General features: G+C 42.4%; 1 protein-coding gene across 1 annotated transcript in view; it reads left to right on the top strand.

Annotated features, from left to right (window-relative positions):
* LOC122814332 (zinc-binding protein A33-like) overlaps positions 1 to 21,328 on the top strand; it is a 100,675-nt gene that overhangs the window by 66,679 nt on the left and 12,668 nt on the right. Inside the window, exon 5 of the mRNA XM_044086918.1 lies at positions 467 to 597. Within this exon, the coding sequence (XP_043942853.1) occupies positions 467 to 597 (131 nt within the window). The remainder of the gene's footprint in view (positions 1 to 466; positions 598 to 21,328) is intronic.

Genomic DNA, 21,328 nt, shown 5'->3' with positions numbered 1-21,328 from the left:
ACATGGCTGTTCCTATGTAAATTATAAATTAATTCCACTTGTGCTAAATCTTGGTAAATAACACTCGCTTCTCGAGGCTTTCTGCTCACATTGTATTGGTGAGAAAGTAAATACCCTTGGTAAAATAAACACATGGGTGTGAGAGACTTTCTCCAAACTCCCTCTGTTTCTGATTTGAAGACAAACTGACATTTCCTGTAAATGGAAAGCTTTCTGTTTTCACATTAGTGTCTGTACCTAAGCCTAAAGGCTATCTAGCAAAGTGCTATGATTATTTTTTTTACTGTTGATGGGTTGAGAGGGTGGCCTAATGGTTAAGGTGTTTGCCTTAGAAACACAAGGTGCAGGGTTTGAATCTCACAAGGGATAATTGGCTAGGCTTAAAATGGCTCACAAGGGCAGTTAGCGTGTATAACAGGTATGTAATGCAGTAGTTTTTCTTTTTTTTTTTTTGTTACACTTACAGGTTGTCAACAATGCAGAAACAGGAATGTGCCCCTGAAGTATCCTTGGTTACTCGTGACCTGAGCTTGGGAGTGTATAAAGGACCACTGCAGTACAGTGTTTGGAAGGAGATGCGATCTATCATCAGTCCTGGTAATGAAAACATTTCTGTATTGTTCTGAAATAATTTGTAGGAAGAATGTTGAGACTACACATAAGTTGTTGAAATGTGACCTAGGTCTTATGTGAAAGCTTGTCTAATGGAATAGTGAATGCATTCTGGCTTTGTTTTAACTGTCTATTTCAGGTGCTAACTCTAGATGGATGCTGATGTGTTTTTGTTTGAACCAGACTCCTGTGTAAACACCCACACAGGTGTCGTGGTACATGGAGTAAAGTACATCTGTAGCCCCAGGTACATGTGCGTCTTACTGGAAACACAAGCAAAATGATAGCTTGTTTTAGTTCACACTGCAGTCTTGAATTCTAAGGAAGTGAGCTATGTATTAGGTCTACAAATTTACATCACTTCAAGAGTAATCCAGATGATCGGTAAAAATTTGCACCCATCAAAACCTTTTTCACCACTGCTTTAGTCTTCAGTATGCAATAGTTATTTTTTGTTGTGGTGCTTTAGTTTTTCTGTGAAACGTTTGGCATGATCCTTGTTGAGACTTGAGTAAAAATACAACCAGTAAATGCTGTACTACAAAGCTAAATATGCAATTATTCTGTGTGTGTGTGTGTGTGGGGGGGGGGGGGGGGTGTACCAGTGTACCACCATAGCCTGCCAGATGCATCCCACAAGCGTTTTCTTTATGATTATGATGGACGTAACCCTGCTGCAGACATAGCTGGAAGGATGGAGCTCAGTGCCAGATGTTAATATTTATTCACATCTGTTCAGCCACCAAGCTAACAGTGACAATGAGAAGTCTGTTGTGTCACTCCTGTTTCAATACTCAATGCTGAGGTCATCTAGCAGGGTGTTGACATGTCTGCATAGTGATCTTTTGTGTCAACAAATCCTCTCTCAAACTTTTTATTGTATCTTGCTAAGTTGTAAATTGTTTTACCCTTGTTCATTAATGTTATGAGAATAAGGTTCAGTTAAATGAAATTAGTGTAAAAATCTCAATTTCTTCCAAGTTTATATTTCAGACATTTCTTCTGCTGAGCACATATCACTACATACTTCATTGTTTATAGAGTACTCCATCAGCTGTTTGTGTGTGTGGTCCATTTGTGTGTGACGCTCTTGTCCCCACTCTTACATAAATTGTCCATATTGTAGTACATGGGTGCATTGTCTCAGTAAGAAGACGTACAGCTATTACCTTTAACCGCATCACTGTGCGCAGGCATTTGTAACCCATAATACTCTTAAGACAAAACAATAACAGCTGCTTCATGCAGCAGTTGACACTGCAAATCGTCTACTTGTACTGATTTTAGCTTCATGGAGTATTAGTCATTTGAGTACATGGGGGATCTTGGGATTCTACATAGCAAATCAGGGGGTTTCTAGCTAGTTATGTCATGCAAAGTTATGCCAGTGAGCTTGAACATTACATAAAAATAACTTAGCAGTATTTCAAAGGAACTGTTTATAATGTTGAGACTCATAATGCTGAGCTTACACATACTGTCATCGATTGACATTTCTCAGAATATTCCCTTTGCTCCAAGGTATGGCAATCTTAGGTTAGGGCTGAACATATTCTGTGTTACTAGAATCTTATATGTTTTCTGGTATTTAAACCCAGCATTTCAGCTGGTTTGGGCTTGTTTGCACATCACACACCACAGCTGCACTGTTTTTAACCCTTTGTGTGGTATTCCAGTTACAAATTTTCTCCTAGTAGCACTTGTGTGATCACCTAGAAGTACTCCTCTTACACCTTACACCATACCCCCTTCACTCTCTGGCATCTCGCCTTCAGATTCTGACAAATTTGGATGAACAGTTTTGCTCTGTTTCTCCTGCCAGTCTGGTTGATGTGGGCATCTTGAGAAAGTATAGCAACTGACTCATGTACATGGACAACCCACTATTACCACCACCTAGGAACACAGTTTGTGAGATAAGCAAATACATTAAGAACCTAAAGTCTGTGCTCTCTCCCTCACAAGCCAATATATATGGCACTGAGAAGGTTGTCAACACAAACACCACACCTCAAACACCACCCACACCTACATAACACACACCCACATATGTGGAGGTCCTCAACAAAAACATACCCAAACAAAAGAGATCTCCAGGGCAAAAACACATGTGAACTCCATTGCCCACCACACATAGTCTACACACCTGTGTCTAAGGCCTAAACATAAACCCAACATACCAGTCATAGGAGACTCCAGTGTGAGACACATAGATGTGCCCCTCACCAGACTTGATAAGGAGAAAGTCACTGTTAGTTTTTTGTCAGGTGCCAGAATCCGCCATATCACCCATGCACTCAAGTCTCTCAACAACAGGTACTATTATGACTCTGTCGTAGTCCATGTTGATGTGAATGACTTGAGACGTACCTCCCAAGACTATATGAAGAGAGAGAGAGATGCTCGAGCTCGCTGAGTATGTGTCACAGGCAGGTATGTTCCTAGCCTTAAGCAGCATTCTACTGTCACCCAGAATGATGCCGCAATAAAAACAGAAAATGATTGACTTTAACAATTAGCTTAGTTTCTGATGTCATTCCAAGGGAATCCAGTACCTGACAGCCTGGGAAGACATAATCGACAAACCACGATGCTTTGCCATAAATGGCCTGCATCTGTCTCCCTTAGGCTTCAGCTTCTGGCAAAGGCTGTTGCCTCCCTCATAGTGCCTTTTTTAGTCAATGCCATGAGGTCAAAACTACCAACATGAAAATGTCATCAAAATGATAATTAAAGGTCATGCTGCTAAATGCTAGGAGTCTAAACATGAAACCGCACTCATTGCAAGCATTCTTAATCCTGGAAGATGTTGACATTTGTGCAGTCACTGAAACCTGGTTCAAAGCTGTGGGGAGCACCCCAGCCATACCACGTTACTCATCCTATCATTTATTCAGACCCCAAACCATGGTAGGCAAAGCTAAAGGAGGTGGAGTTGCAATATAAATAAAATACATACACACCTCCAAGCTGGTCAAACAGTATGACGCACAGGAGACACTCCAGGTGCAATTAACCATTGACAAGATCCCTATTCAAATCATAGCTAGCTACAGGCCCCCAACTTTGAATCAAGATGCCCACTTCACCTATCTGGACCTCTTTGAATCAATCAACCCTTTATCCTGATCCTGGGCGACTTTAACTATCCAACCATAGATTGGAAGAACTACTCATGCCAAAACACAAATGCCCAGAGATTTCCTGATTTCATCAATGCAAATGCCTTGGACCTGCTGGTTGACACCCCCACAAGAGGTGATAATAGCTTGGACTTGGTATTAACCAACATGAGAATCACTGCAGCATCCCTACAGTGTTATCCTCCCTGGTATGATCCGACCACAGAGGGGTCACTTTCAAAGTCACCATCTCCTCTGACACTACCCCCACGCCACCCCCAGCTAAGGTCAAACAAAAAAACTTCTCCAAAGCTGATTACAGCCCCGAGAGTGAAGGTATAAACAGCTTCACAGCCCCCTTCCCCTCCATTGGAACTGACACATATGTCCAAACATATACCAAAGTACTAAACAAGCATTTTATATGGCTGCAGGGAGTCAGGAAAACCTATTGGGACAAAATCCTCCTCCTCAAAGAAGAGTAAACTTGTCTGGTGGACATCTGCAATAAATGAACTCTATAATAAAGGGGAAAAAATGCTGTCCAGGGCCAAGAAGGAGCAAGTGCCTAATTGGAAGCAAGCTCTCCTTAGCCTGAACAAGCAAGTAAGAGCCCTAGTGGAATCCTCCAAAGCAATCATAAGGCCTTCTTCACATATATCAGCAATCTCAAAGGAAGCACTCCGATCTGCTCAGAACTATTGGTCAAGAACAACATGTACACAAATGCTGTAGATATAGCCAACCTACTGGCAGACCGGTTCAGTGAAAACTTCAACCCTCTGCCCCCCCTTCAGTAAATCAAGACATCTCCAGCACCTGCCACCCTCCCCTTATCTCTAGGGAGCAAGTTATTACTGCCCTCTCAAAGGCAAAAAATACAGCCTCCATGGGACCAATAATATCCCAGGCTGCATCCTACATGAACTTGGGCAGGAACTTGCAGCACCAATAGGCACCCTGTTCACCGAAAGCCTGAGTACCGGCTTCATCCCAGCCCAAGTGGAGGACAGCCACTTTCAACCCTTTACACAAAGGTGGAACATCCACTGATCCAGAAAGTTATAGCCCCATCAGCCTAATTAGCCTGATCTGCAAGGCCATGGACCTCATAAACAAAGACATTGGCAACCTCCAAACACTCGGTCCCACACAGTTTGGTTTTGTCAAAGGGAGGTCATGCTTGTTAAATTTGTTTGACTTCTTTGAGACTGTCACCAAAGCCATGGATGAGAGGAAGATGGTGCACATCGGTTACCTTGACCTGGCTAAAGCTTTCGATACTATTCCCCACTTGGGTATAATAGATAAACTCTGTAATCTAGGCATCAGTCCATATGTTACCAGATGGATAGCAAACTGGCTCACTGATAGAACCCACCTAGTCAAAATAGGTGAAGCCACCTCAAGCAGTTGGCCCGTAATGACTGGTGTAACCCAGGGATCAGTCTTGGGATCTCTGTTGTTTGGGATATACTTTTCTGAGATGCAGGCCAAAACCAGTGGGCTGTGGCTGACCAAGTTTGCAGATTACTGGAAGCCGGGTGCTGTCATCAATTTCCCCAGTGATATGGAAGTATTCCTAGAGGGTCTCATCCAAACAAATGACTGGTGCCAGAAACATGGCCTCAAACTGAATGCCAAAAAATGCATCATTATCCCCATGGGGAGAGTGATGTCCCCATAAATTATCCCATTAATAACAAGGCCTTAAGCACACAGTCACTTGTGAGGGACCTGGGCACCCAGGTTGATAGCAAATTGACTTTTGACCACCCTATTGCTCCATTGTATGGAAAGCTTTCTACCTGGCCCACCTCATAAGTAATGGTATCTCATCCAGGGACAAGGATGTCATAACATCCCTGTATTCTTCCTTTATAAGACCCATTATTGATTGCAATGCCCCTTTCAGCATGTACCTCACAAAGCACATGCAGCAGCTGGAGAGACCACAGAGGTTCCTCACCAGGAGAATCCAGAGCCTCAAACATCTACCCTACACAGATAGGCTAAATCCCTGTCCCTCTACTCAGTCTCATACAGAATCCTGAGTGGTGACCTCTGTCTGGCATACAAAGCAATCTCGGACCCCACCTTGATGAGACTGCTGTATTTCTGCAAGTCAAGTTCCACTCGAATAACCCACACACGCGACATCAATAGGACTTGTTGGTGGGACAGTTTTGTGTCCCGGAGACTCCCTTTCTGTGGAATAGACTCCTCCTCCACATCAAGCAGAGTACCTCATTAACCCTTTTTAAGGGCAATCGGAATAACTGAATGGGGAACAGAAAACACACCCTGGGATTCTAACTGTTTCTGCTGAACAGGGGCATTGGGTGCTGACTTATCAGAACATGGTCTAAACTCTTGGCTAGGCTTGTAAGAGCCTCAGGGCCAATAGCCTAGTAACTTCCTCTCATGTTATGATCCTTTGAAGAATAGTTTTCAATATTTATGCCTGCTCTGTGTTGTCCATCTTTTTTTCCCCACGTTTTGGGGCTCAGAAATGTGAGTCACACCATTTCAGTAGGCAGTTGTGTAAAGCATAAGAGGTTAAGGCTGTGAACTCCCGTAAAGCTTCATCCTGTAGGTCCTAGGTTTGAGTCCCTTGTGGGTGTTACAGGAAAGAATACATTGCTTAATGAGAGCAGTGCGTTCCATGCCACAGATTAAAACAAGCACGTGTACTTTAGTCAGCTTTATTCAGTTAAAGTGAAAATGATGAAAACGATGATAAAAACATTGCTGTTTTCATTAGCATTGTGCTGTACAGGAAAAAGTCTGTGTGCCTCCATAACTGTTCGATTGTTTTATGCTTAAAGCAAATAAGATGAGTCCTGGACAGCAGACAGTAGTAACACTCTTTGTGGAATGGCTTCAGGTACCCCGGAGTCTTCTCTCTGTCATGTGTCCCCACCTCCAAGCAGAGAATTAACCTTGGTTTACTAGGCCTGCCGGCATATTTATTCATACAAAAATCATCTTCCAGCAGGTATTGTATTGCCTCAAGAGTATTTCATTATCCCATTAAGAACTCGGGAGACTGAAAATCCTTAGTTGAGCTAGTTTTCTGATGAAGTCAAATCACTTATGCCCCTGACAGCACTTAATTATTTACTGTGCTAGCTTTTGGATGTTTAGATTGAGTTTTTTTAAAAAAATAGATTTCCTACTATCGTATGACACCTGCTCTTCAGTTTAGTTCTCCATCATTGTGTGTCTGACTTGCACTTTCTTCACTTATGTTAATGACTATGGTGCTGTTTTTTATGCAGGTAAGTAATAGGAGTCAGCCTTAAGTACCATCTTATTGTAAAGAATACAATTATATATCTCTGATTATAGTTGAAAATTTAAGATTCTATAATAGTGCTATGTTTACCTCTGAAATAATATTAAAAGAGCTTAGTAGGCGTATATGTAATTGTATTCTTTTACAATAAGATGGTACTTAAGGCTGACTCTTATTATTTACCTGCATAGAATAATAAAAGAGACATGCAAAAACAGCACTCAACATCATTAGCATAAGTAAAGAAAGTGCAGAAAGCTTTGTCTCCATGGGGCGGGTTGTGGCTTCTCCTAGGCTCTCGGCCTTTGAGGTGGTAGAAAGGGCCTTTTCTCTCCACAGGGAACTGTCCTCTCTTCTTTCAATTCCTGCCCATTTACTTCCATCAGTTCTGAGTGCTGAGTCCATTAGGCTCATTTCACAGGGACAGTCAGTTCCAACAGGCCTCCAGGTTGCTCCAGTTGAGGAGCTTTTCTCCTCTTCCGACACCTCTCCAGAACAACCCAAAGAGCAGGTTCCTTGGAAGAGTATGTGTAAAAGGAAACACACAGACTTCCTCTGGAGCCTCTCACTGAAGACACCGATTTTGATGAAGGAGAAGGATCTCCCAGATGACCACCAGATGATATCTCCTTTGGAGATATTCTATAGATCCTGAAACAGAAGGGTGGTTCCAGAACTTATTTTCCTGTAGAATTGGTGGTGTTGTGGTTCTGGCCCATCCACATCTTTGGTAACCTCCCTCCCCCAGGTGGATAACTAGTTGACCTGGTTTCACATCTGGAGTCTCTCACTGAAGACACCGATTTTGATGAAGGAGAAGGATCTCCCAAATCACCACCAGATGACATCTCCTTTGGAGATATTCTATAGATCCTGAAACAGAAGGGTGGTTGGTCATCCAGAACTTATTTTCCTGTAGAATTGGTGGTGTTGTGGTTCTGGCCCATCCACATATTTGGTAATCCCCCTCCCCCAGGTGGATAACTAGTTGACCTGGATTCATATCAGGCATGGAAGGAGTCAGATACTGTTGAGCCCATTCTCAAGCACCTCGATAAATTCTTGGCACCACCTGCAAACAGATCTCACTGCAGCAAACGAGTCCCAGTTGATGATATGGTGGTGGAAGCAGCCACTTAGAAAGAGCTAGAAGATTAGAGCTGTACTGTCCATCTGCCCAATAGAGTCTAGAGCATTGGACTGATTTGGAAAGCAGGTATTTGCTGTGTTACCTTTGCACTGAGGTCACTTAACTATCTGTCACACTTTACTAGACTTCAGAAAGATTTGACTGAAAAACTTTCAAATATTCTCTGAGTCCATGTCTGCTGAGGATTTCATGAGAACATGCTCTCAGGTAACGAGATGCAGAAGACCCAGAAACCTTGACCAGAAAAAATACTGTGCAGCCACAACAAATATAATGGAAAAAATTGCTGGTGTGTGATCCAGCTGAGCAAAACAGTCAAACGGTGCAAATAAACAGACCAAATGGAATCCAAAGAAAACGATTTTAATCCACAATTCTTCAAAACACACACAAAATGCTCTCAGGTGGCCACTCGTTTTTTTATCCATATCAAATGCTTCAAGGAGGTTAATCTCTTATACAGCTGAGGAACCTCACAAGCAGCCGGTTCAGATATTGCATTAAGAAAACATACCTCAATGTGATTATGCGACTTTGTGGAGCCTTTTAAGACCACTTTTATTAATGCCTTATTCAATGGCACTTCCTTGTTTGTACCATCAGTAAAGAATACATTTACTTGCAGCAAAAAAGATTGAAGACCCTGTCTGCTGTACAGATCAAGTTTTCTACTGCTCAGTGTACCTTCTTCAGAGAGGCTGTAAGAAAATGTGGTTTTGCAAATCTCAGGGTGTATTCCAGGATTTGCATGGGGAAAATTCCTCCAGAGGCAGAGGGAGAAATTTTAATGGCACATATCGTCCTAGAGGCAGAGGAGGTCTGCAAAAGCAGGGATTTAGAGATTCTTTTTCGGATAGGCCCTCTAGCAGCACTTCTGAAGTGCTGCCTGCCCAACTGTTCTTCTCTGGAGGCAGTTAAGGGTATATTCTTTTTGTGCCTAAACACCTGGACAAACATCATAAAAGATTCATGGGTGCCAAGTATAACATCTGGAGGCTATTTTATACCATTTTCCCTTCTTCCTCATTGTCAAAGGGAGAAATGTACCAACATTCCACCCATTCAGAGGAAGGCCGCAGCACAAGAAATTCAAAAGCTGCTAGAAAAAAAGAGTCATCCAGAAGGTCCCACCAGAAGGTCCCACCAGAACAGTAGGATTCGGAGCTTATTCCCACTTCTTCTAGTGCCAAAGAAAACAGGGGACCTGAGACCCTAAGCAAATTGAACCAGTTTGTAAAGAAGGCAAAGTTCTGAATGGTCACAGTTCAGTCCATCCTACCTTTTCTGCACAAGGATGCTTGGATGTGCTCTGTAGATCTTCAGGATGTGTACTATCATATCAAAATACACAATCCAGAAAGCATCTCTGCTTTTGGCTGGGAGCCGGTCATTATCATTTCATAGCTCTGCCTTTTGGACTCATTACAATCCCCAGGGTGATTACCAAATTCATGGCAGTAGTTGCAGCTCACTTGAGACTGAAGGGATTCCAGGTGTTTCCATATTTAGGTGACTGTCTTCTAACTGCCCCATGCAAGCATCAACTCCAGCATGCCAGGGACTTTTTGCTCCAGATTTCTGACTCCATGGACATTACAGTAAATTTTGTCAAATCAAAACTTGCTCCATTTCAGAGCCTGGAATTCATAGGAGCAGTCTTCTACTCAGAAAGCATCTTTATCTATCCGTCGTATTACTTCTATCAGAAATCAGGTTCAGGCTATTCTTTCATTCTTCTCCCCTAGCAAGATTGGTGCTTCAAGCTCTTGGGTCAATGGCAGCTGCTATAGTGCTACTTCCTCTAGTGCACTTCTTTATGCAAGTTCTAAAATGGACCATGGCTGTACAGTGGGCCATTCTACATCAACCCCTGTCTTTTCAAGTAAAGCTCACCCCTATTTGCAAGTGAACCATTCACTGATGGATACAATCGTATGATCTTTTTCTGGGCAGACCATTTGTATTACCAAACCCAGTAGCCATAGTGACCATGGACGCTTCTCAACTGGGGTGGGGAGGCATTTCTTGGGAAGAACTATCCAAGTCTTGTGGTTCCCCCAAGAGACTGAGTTGTATTGAGCTAGAGATGAGAGCAGTCCTTCTGGCATTGCAGGTGTTTCAAGATGCGCTTCCGTTGGGGGCTATTTCAATTCAAACTGATAACAAATGAGAAAGAACCCAATCTTTACCCCTTTGCAGAGAGGCCATGCGAGTGTGGGAATGAGTGATCTCATCAGACTGCTTTCTTTTTGCAAGGCACTTCCTGGGGAAAACCAATGTGCTTACGGACAAACTAAGCAGATCCACTCGCTTCATGAGTGGGCTCTCTAGGTAGCAAATATGATCTTCAGGCATTGGGGTCTAGCTTGTTGCAATCTATTGCCTCCCCTCTCAAGTACCAGTGCAGCAAGTGCTCTGCAATGATCCCCCTCCCCTCAGGGGGACTCTGTGAGAGATGCTATTCACTTTTGGCCCTTGGGTCTCCTTTATGCTTACCCTCCTCTTCCCCTGATTCAAGATTTGTGCAGAAAGGAAGCAGGCTGAAGAGCTCAGTAATCCTCATTGCCCCGTTCTGGGCCCATAAGTATAGTTCCCCTTTCTGTGGTCTCATCTTCATTGTCCTCCATGGATACTGGAACCCACTCAGGATATCTTCTCTCACCCACTGGAGATTCATCAACCCAACATTCAAGCCCTCAACTTGACATCACGGTTTCTCCATTTACAGTAATAATTAGATAGTCCAGACTTTCTTCCCCAGTCCATGACATTATCTTGGCTTCTGAAACAGATTCTACATAAAAGTTTATAGAAGCAAGTGGAAAAGGTTCTCTATTTGGGCAGCAGATAAGGGCATTGATACTTTTTCTGCACCTGTTTAGAATATTCTTCTTTTTTTGACAACTCATTTTAAAAGTGGTCCTAGTTTCGCAATACTTAAATTTCATTTGGCAGCAATTTCAGATTTTCACACAGGAAGTAGGTCTTTCTCCTTAGCTTCCTCTACAGTATGTAAAGCTTTTATGAAAGGAATTTTTCTGCTAAGGCTTCCAATTAAGGATCCCTCATCTCCTTTGGATCTTAGTACTCGAAGGTTTGCCACAAAAACCTTTTAAAAATTCAGAAAACCCAACCTAAGATTTCTGTCTTGGAAGACAGTTTTCCTGGTAGCTACTACTTTGGCTAAAGGAACTTTTGAACTCCAGATTCTTTCAGCAAAAACTGCTTACATTATTTTCCACAAAGGTAGAGTTTCTCTGTGAGCTAACCTTTCCTTTTGCCTAATGTAGCCTCTGAAAACAACATTAACCGATCCATTCACTTCCCAGTATTCTTTCCAAATTTTGTAAATGAAGGAAAGTACATGCTACACCTCCTTGACTTACACAGGCAATGACATTTTTACCTCTACAGGACAAAACAATTTAGAAATTGGGACCAGCATTTTGCATCTTTCTCTCCAAGCTGCCTAGGCCAGTCAGTTTCTAAAGTCTCCCTAGCTAAGTGGATTATAGACTGCATCTCATGGATTTACTCCCTGGAAGGTATGATGTTGCCAAAACCTCTCTGAGCTCACTCAGCAAGGTGTATGGCTGCATCAGCAGCCTTGTTGGTCAGAAACTTTTATTTGATGACATTTGTGTAGAAGCCACATGGTCCAAGGCTCATACCTTTGTTTCACAATACAGATTGGACATTGTGTCTAGGAATAGAGCCTCCTTTGGTTCGGCAGTACTCCAGAATATCCTTCCATGAGGTCCACCCAAGGTGGTCATAGCTGGAGACACTGCCCCATAAGTGAGGAAGAATGGAAAGGACAACATCAGATTTAAAGTGGGTACTCAGCATAACTAGGCATCTGTGTAGTCCGTTTTCATTCTTCCTCAACTCCCCTCCCATCCAACCCCAATCCTTTTTCTTCTGGAATAACCTTTTGGATTGTGTTTGGAACCTGCAGTTCCAGGTTTGAGCCCTGTCTTTTCTATCTTCTGTTTCTGTTCTTTGTTTATTATTAGGTGATAGAGCAGCAAACTCATTCTGTGGTAATGGAGATGGAGTGGGGTATTATGGGTAGGATGAAGGAGATCGAGAGGTGGATCCAAAGTTTGTAATATACTGCCGAGTTGGATCCAAACCCATAAGTGAAGAAGAATGAAAATGGACAACACAGATGCCTAGTTATGGTGAGCACATAACCTAGACTTTTTGGAAGGTGGAAGGAAACAAATGCTGGAAGGAAATCCACACAGACACTGGGAGAACATGAAAACTAAATAGTAAAATATGTTCAGACTTGAACCCTAGCAGTAGTCTGAACCACTAGGCACCTCTGCTGCCTGGCCTGTCCTTTGGGAAGGAGATTCCCATGCCATGTAAATTATTTCACTGCAGTTATTGCCAGACATTTGGTAATTCACCCTAAACTTGCTCTGCTGCATAAGTGATTAGCACAGCTTATGGTAAATGCCATTTTTTAAATGACCTGTTCTGTGTGCCTTTTCAGCAGAGAAAAGTCAAAAACACTTGTGGTTAATAACAGCCTTCTAATGCAACCTGCTGCTGAATATGACTGTTGACACACTGGGGGCAGCCCATAGTTGTAGCCACAATATCCATTCTTCAGAATAAAACTAGTGATCATTGCGCCATAATCTCAGTCTAGTCATTTAAAGCAGTATTAGAAAACAGGAAGAATAACCTGCCTGCTATTGCACCTTAATTTCATTGTAATGGAAACCCCTTTACAGAGAAGAACCCAGAGCCCAAATTGTCCGTATGGTTACTGTTTACTCCTGAAATTAAATCCCTACTTAAACAAAAATTATGCAGTGTGAAAAAAATGTACCCATAGCCAGTAACCATCAAAATACATTTTTAGACCTCAGAAGAAAGTGCAGACTTGCAAGTAACATGGATAAATCAACATTTCTGACAAATAAACTGCATTAGCAGCTAGTCCATAGTATGTCTGTTAAGCTGTCAGAGAATTGACTGTATGTGCATTACATAAATCTCATCACAGTTTATCAACTACTAATATATCCTTCTTTAATTATCACGCAAAAGCATAACTACAGGCAAATAACCCCCACAATAACATTAACTATACCTGAAACACTTTTTTCTTTTATCCAACATCCCACTTTTAAATGCAGAAAGTATTAATAATTTACTACAAATAACTTGTGAAAGAAAAGGCTGTAACCAGACTAAATCAAACCCGGCTTTATTCAGAATGTAAGGTCTACTTGTATCTAAACCCCTGGCGTACCTATTTAAGCTGTCCCTTTCTTCTTGAAGAGTACCATCACATTGTCACCATATGTGTTTGTCAAAACATTTTTTTGCATCCTCTCTACAAATACATGAGGTATATAGCCAGGTATATAGCCAGTTTGTTTCATCAGTATAATAGTTTTTATCAAATATCTCTGCATAAATTATTGACCAGCAAGTATGCCCTACTTACTGATGGCCAGCATGGATTCCACACTGAGACGGTCTCCTCTTCTGCCACAGATAGCATTTTTATAACCATATGAATAATGGGCCCTCGACGAGAGATGGAGCCTTAATAGATAGGAGTGTTTTTCAAGTTAGACTTTCATACTTACCAGGCGTTCTTCATTGTAGTGATCCTCAAGGCTTGGCCTCTGAACCATTTGTTTTATTATTGTTATTATTATTCTTACATTGTCTGAAACATGATCTGCCCCCACTCCAAATATAACTACACATGCAGGCAGTCTGTAACTGCCTAGATAACTCGAATTCTTCTTCCAAAATACTACACAGCAGTTTACAGTCTGATTTTACAGCACTCTGCACTGGATTTCACAAAGCAAGGTAATGGTAAATGTCGCTAAAACTGTAGTTATGTCACTTAGGACAGCACCAAACCTAGCAAGTGGTAGTTCTAGTCAACTAACAAACCCCTGAACATCAGTCAGGTCTCTACTGAAAAATATATTGGTGTGGTAATAAATCTCACCCTTGCTTTTTACAACCATACTGAAATAATGGGAAATGAGTTGCTAGAAACGTTCTTGCTAAAAATGTGCTCTTGATAAAACTAGAATACAAACTTCTTGTAGTTTTACTCCAGTCTGCCACTAGTGTCAGCCTATTGGAACTAAGAATTACTAGTTGAAAGAAACAAGGGAGAGGGGTCAAATCTACGCCTCTGTAATGCCCCCTTGGGTGTCGACCAAGTGGAAGAGAGAGAGATTCTATCTGAGCTAGCAGTTCAGTAACTGAGGAGGATGCTGGAAGGAAAGCTTCTGATCTGGGATGGCTAGAAAAGATGGAGAGTGGAGGTCCTTTTCTTTGGGGGCCACAGCTAAGTCAAAACCTTCCAAGACCTTTTATCACATTCTAGGACAATCCTGAAACAGCCAGATTATCAGATGAACATTTTGCTTGACCCTACCCTAGTAATGTGACCAATTTACAAAACGTAGCCAAACCATCAAAGCTTGAGAGCATATCCTCTCCCTGTCCAGTTTTACTGAACCATTTAAAGGAGAACCGCACCCACAGACAAAAAAAAAAAAAAAAACATGTTTATTTTTATTTCATCATGGTTTGGTGTTTCCTACATTTTAGCACCACTCTGGGACTATTTACAGGTTTTTAAATATTTTTATACATAATTTCTGAGTCTGACCACATGGTGTCTGGCATCTTGAAGTAATTCTGATTGTTTAGTCTGCCTGTAGGTATCCCAAAGTTCTCGTCTGTTAAAAGTTACATCACGCAGGCCTCTTTTGTCCTAAAGCTCCTGTCATTGCATTGATTTTACATGCATACACTGCTGTCTTTCAATCAGGTTTAAGTAACATTTCATGCCGTTCAATGACTACATAAAACACAAACAGTGTAAATGCCACAGAACAGACTTTCAAAGTGCTTTTTACTGCTCCTTATTTTAGAATGGCTAAACTGCATTTTTTTTGTGAAATCTGAATTGTACTACTTTGACATCTCCCATCCCCCTTCACACCTAACTTCCCTAGCTGTCAAAGTGCTAAGGATAATTTGAGCTGTTACCTGCTGTGATTGATAGCTCACAGCAGGTGACTTGACTCATGTACTGTTTCCTTGATGTTCTTTGTGTTTCCCTGTTACAGTCATCACCTGTGGGTTATACTTGCTGTGGTAGCCCTCAGCCGGCCCGAATAGCAGAGTAAAAGCTTTTTGCATCAGCTGCAGTCGCTTGTGACTGATGTCAGGTCATCAGTGCTATAAAGCAAGGCAGCCGACACCATTACATCAGTCTTTCTTGCCATGGAAGCTGTAGCAGAAGCAGTTTGCAAGTGTGCCCTTCGGTCTCCGCCAGAGCTCGATTTACAGCTGAAAACGTCTAAAGCTAAGTATCCTGTTGGGGACCCTTTTATCTTGCAATAACTGATGCCCGAAAAAGTTAACAATTGTCTCGCCTGTGGAAAGCAGATCCCACACTGAGGCTTCCATTCTTACTGCATCACTTGTTTAGGCCCAGACCACAACGTCCCCCATTGCCAGTTCTCTGCCCTCTTTAACACGAGAACCATTTGTCGTAAAGCTCTTTTTGTAGACTGGTATTTTTGTCTTTCGTTTTCACATTCCAGTATGGCGTCTGTCAGCCAACCTTCTGTAGACATTCCGAAAAAAACATAGGGATAAAGATAAAGACAGACCACACAAGGCTAAGCCTTCCGACGACACTACCACTGAGCAGGTCGTCAGTTCTCCGGAATTCAGTGAGCCACTTTCACAGTCCTTGATGCCCAGTGCTACTTCTACACAGGCCTCTACCTAGACCCTTTCGGAGGGAACTGTGACATCACAGCATGGGTGGGTTTTTAGGACAGTCATGGTGATGTCAGATTGGGGAGGCAGCTGGCCAGAAAACTACCTGTATTCAGTCGCCTTGATGACATCAATGAATTGGAGACTGCAGCAAGGGTGGGATAAAAGTTTTTTGAAAGTGAAATCACCACAGTACAGTAAGGTACTGTTCTAGTCAATTTAAAATATTTTTAAATGCTGTGTTGTTGTTTATTCATAGCAGGGACAGTATAGGGAGGAAAAGGACAGAGAAGTTGAGCATTTAATAATATTACATAAGTGGTTTCCTGCTCTCCTCTATACTCTGCTTACTGTCTCTATATTACAGTACTAAGAACTCCTCAAAACTGCCATACAGGGCCTACCTCTGGATACATTAAACTTGCTTAGCACAAAATATTGTCAATTTATACTGTCTTATGTGATGTCTCTGCTGACTGTATTGTTACAGTGGAGTTTTATTCTCTCAAAATGTATTAAACTGCCTTTCAGGGCCTAATATGCATAAATTAAGCTTGCTTGAACAAACCATTGTAAATGTGTTCTTCTTGTATGAAATATCTTGGATTGTAAAAATACCACTGTGCATATTGTTTAATTGTGGAGCTTTTCTCCCCGGGACTCCGCTGTAAATGGACCTCGTAACAGTCGGACTTTCCCAGTCAACAAATGTAAAATAAATAAATAAAATAATCCCGTTGTTCATAGGTGTGTACTAGGCTAATGGCCCTGTGACCTTTACAAGCCTAGCCATAGGATTACCTTGGTGTAGTGCCACCTGACCTTAGTTCCCAGTTCCTCTGTCGAGTAGAGCCACTGGAATTATCTCCATTGTGAATTTTCTGTTTCCCATCCACTCATCAAGATTTCTGTTGAAGAGGGTCAGCAAGGTGCTCTGCTTGACATGTATGGGAAGTGTATTCCATAGCATGGGCAGTCTCTGGGTTATGAACCTGTCCTTCCAGCATGTTCTGTTAATTGTGGTAATGAGGTTGAGGTCTCTGGATTGTGTGGTGTGGAGGGATTGGGATTTCTTTAGATGTAGCATTTCTAACAGAGCTGGGTCAGACATGGCTTTGTAAGTTAAGCAGAGATCGCCTCTAAGTAGGTGATATGAGACAGATAATAGTTGGACTTTTTTGAGTCTGTCCATATAGGACAAGTGTTTAAGGCCTAGGATCCTCTTTGCGTGGTACTTTGGTACTTTGCAGCCTTTGCAGTTGTTGCAGGCATCTAGTGAGGTGCGTGCCAAATGGGGCATTGTACTTAATGAATGTGGGAAGAGTAGAGGGAGACAATGACCTTTTTCTTCCTGGATGCAAAACCCTTAGTAATGAGATGTGCCACATAGAAGGACTTTGTGACCACAGTGGCAATGTGGTGATCAAAAGAGAGGTTGCTGTCAACCTGTGTTCCCGGATCTCTTATAACACCTTCTTTGTTTAGTGGACTACCATCATTGTGGTAATTCATGGGAGCCGGGTTTTTACCAACGGGGATGATGACACATTTCTTGGCATTGAGCTTAAGGCCATGGTTCTGACACCAGTCGTTGGTGTCAGTAAGGCCATTCTGTAGGATGTCAACATCACTTGGGGAGTTAATAATAGCTCCCAATTTGCAATTGTCTGCGAACTTTGTCAGCCAGAATCCCCTGGTGTTGACTTGGACTTCCGAGAAGTAGATACCAAACAAGAGGGGACCCAGGACTGAACCCTGTGAGACTCCACTCGTGACTAGTCGGCAGTCTGACTTTGAGTCAGCTACTTTTATACTGTGGGTTCTATCTGTGAGCCAGTTTGCAACCCACCTAGGGATATAGGGGTTGATGCCTAGCTTAGTGAGTTTTTCTATGATTCCTGAGTGGGGAATGGCATCAAAAGCCTTGGCCAGATCAAGGTAGGCTGCATGAACTACCTTGCCTTCATCCACAGCTCTGGTGACTGACTCAAAGAAGTCGACCAGGCATGATCTACCCTTCACAAAACCAAACTGTGTGGGATCCAGAGTTTGGAGATTCCCTGTATCCTTGTTTATTAGGTCTATGATGATGTGTTCCATACCTTTGCATATCAGGCTCATCAGGCTAATGGGGCAATAGTTCCCAGGGTCTATAGTGGCTCCTCCTTTGTGGAGAGGGATGACTGTAGCAGTGCACCATTCAGTAGGGACAAAGCCAGAGGTGAGGCTGTGATTGAATAGGGCATACAGGTGAGATGCCAGTTCACCATGTAGTTCATGTATAACACAGCCAGGGATATTGTCAGGTCCCATATAAGCTGTATTCTTTGCCTTGGACAGTGCTGTTTTTTCCTGTGCAGCAGTAATACTGGGAGCCTGGCAATCTACTGGTATTGTGATTGGTCCTTTGAGAGGGAAAGTTGGCACTGAATCTGTCAGCCAGTATACAGGCAGTATCTGTTGGCTCTGTATAGGAGGTACCATTGTGCAGTAGCTTAGAGCAAATCTGGGTATTGCCATGGAGATTCTTTACATAACTATAGAAGGCCTTGTGGTTGTCTTTACTATCTTCTGCAATTCTCTTTTCATAACTAGCTTTAGAGGATTTGATGAGGGATCTCAACTTTTTGTTGAGGCCAATAAGGGAGTTTTTCCAGTCTTGGGACTTCACATTATTCCACATCAGTTTTCTCCTTCTGTTGCAGAATATATTTATGGCAGGGGACCACCAGATTGGCTTCCTTTTTTGGAGGAGAGTGTCTTGGTTCTGTTGGGTATGGCGAGATCCATGCATTTGTGTACGTGTTCGTACAGTGCATTGGTGTATGATTCAGCTGTCATATAACTATTCTCCATTTGCATGAGTGCTGTGAAGTTAGCCACCTCTGTTTTTAGGAGCCCAAAGTTAGCTTTGGAGAAGTTTTTCATGGTGGTTACCTTTGCAGGGGGAGGGTGGGAAGGATGTAGATTTCCAAGGTTATTAGTTTGTGGTCAGATCTAACCAGAGAGGAGCTGACTATTGGTGTAGAGCAACGGTCACCCTGGTTAGTAATGGCCAGGTCAAGGATGTTGCTACATCTAGTTAAGAATGAGCTAGTCCAGGCCATTGTAATTAATGAACTTCAGGAAATGTTGGGCAAGTGTATTGGTACATGAGTAGTTTTCCCAGTTAATGGAGGGGTAGTTGAAGTTGCCTAATAAGAGAGTGTTAGGTTGGACCCTAATATTCTCCAGGGTGCTTAGGAATGTGGATTGTGAGTCTTGAGACATGGTCTGGGACCTATAGCAGGCTATGACCTGAATCGCTGTTTTGCCCAATGTTAGCTGCACCTGAAGTATCTCTGATGCGTTATGGTGGGCTACCAGTCTGAATTATGAATATGGAAACATCACTGCCTTTGGAGCTTCGGTCCACGTTTTGGTGCCGAAAGGTATGGAATGCGTTATAGCCTGGTAATGCAGGGGGTGCTTTCTGCTGCCTTGATCAAGATCTCTGTTACAGCACAAATGTTGATGTTCTCCATTTTAAGGAGTGCTTCACTAGAGTGCATTTTGAGATTTAGACTTCTAGCGTTGAGCAGCATGACCCTCAGATTGCATTTGTTTGTAGCTGTTATGGTGGTAATTTGGTCTTTGGAACACCACTTTAAAAAGGCACTATAGGGGTGGCAAGAGCCTTGGCCAGTATCCAGAAGCCCAGGGGTGACAGATGCGGGCCATCTCTGCCAAAGCATCAAGGTCTGACTGTCATGTCATCTCAGTTAGACAGATACTGGATTCCCTTAGAATGACACCAGAAACTTAGCCAATTGTTGAAATCAATCAGTTTCTGCTTGTGCTGTGGTATCATTCTGGGTGATGGTAGGATGCTGCTCAGGGCTAGGGTCATACCCACCTGGGCTACATAGTCCTAGAGCTCCTCCATGTCTCTTTTCATGTAATCCAGGGAGATACGTCTCAGATCATTCACACCCACATGTACAATGACAAGAGTCATAGTTGTACCTGTTGTTGAGGGACCTGAGTGTGTGTGCTATGTGACAAATTCTGGCACCTGACAGGCAGCTGACTGTTATTTAAACTAGTGAGTGGGACATCAGTGTGCCTCACTATCAAGTCACCTATGACTAGTGTGTTGGGCATGCTGTTTTGCCTTAGTGGCTTTGGTTGAGTGGCACACAGTTTAGGAGAGTTATGTGTCTCATGATTAGTGTTTTCTTGTGATGGTCGAGTGCATTTCTGCCGTGGAGGTCTCTGCTGCTTGGGTAGATTTGTATTGAGAGCCTCTGTGAAAGTGGGTGTGTGGTTTGTGCTTTTATGTAAAAGCAGGGCTATGTGTTCCACGTGGTGTGGTGCAAGTGTTGACCTTCTTCTCTTGACCAGCTGTTCCGGTCTTGGGTGGAGAGTGCGTGGCTTCCAATTTGGATATTTAAGTGCATCTTTCACAAGTCTGAGTGTTGGGAGGTAAGAAGAGAGGGTTGTAGGTGTACATGAGGCAGTTACTACATTGCCTCAGGATGTCCAAGTTCACCTGGTTAATAGGAGAAAGCACAGGGAACTGACCTTTAGACATGCGTGGAGGGGTGGGCATTGATAATAAGTACTAGATCTGTTTCCTTGTAAAACATTTAGTGCTGGTAGCACTTTTGTGTGCTGCAATAATTGTTGCAAGAAGTTTCGTAAAGTGCTAGACTAATAAGCTAGTATAAGTCCAGGAGAGGAGAGAACTAGTAGATCTAAGGGGCAAATTGAAGAGCAGACTTTGGCAGTGCTCAGGAGCTTACAAACAGTCCGGGATACAGCAAGTCTGTATCTGGACTAGACTAGTTACAGGAAAGGCGGGAAATGAGTGCAAACCCTGTCTTTTAAACCAGACAGTTGAGAGAGATGGAAAAACTGCCCAAATCGCCAATAAACATAACCTATTCTCCACTTCCTACAGTCTTCAATCTCTTTAATTCCAAATAGCAAATTCATATTTGCATCTAGTAAACAACTTCTTATTTACATCTAGCAATTTCTAAGCCTACTGCGTCTAACTACTATTTTTAATCCTACTAAGGCAATGTTCTCCTTTTTTATTTTTTGATTGTAACCTCAGTATTTTTTGTTCTGTCTTATAACCAGAAAATGTTAAAATGTAAATCACTGTAATCTTTGTGTAATCTGTGTTTGGAGCTTTTCTCCCCAGGACTCAATTGAAAACGGGTTATTATGGCCCAATGGACTATTTTGGTTAAACAACTGCAAATAAAATAAAATAAAAATAAAATAAAATTTCTGGGCCAGAAACCACTCCTCTTGTGGTAGATAGGCTACTTAGTGCATCCCGCTCTCACTGATAAGCTAGAAGGC

Source organism: Protopterus annectens, chromosome 10.part0 (genome assembly GCF_019279795.1).
Source record: "Protopterus annectens isolate FY-2018-M chromosome 10.part0, PAN1.0, whole genome shotgun sequence".
Taxonomy (NCBI): Eukaryota; Metazoa; Chordata; order Ceratodontiformes; family Protopteridae; genus Protopterus; species Protopterus annectens.
Note: the sequence above shows the minus strand (reverse complement) of the source record. Positions and strands in the feature narration are given on the sequence as shown.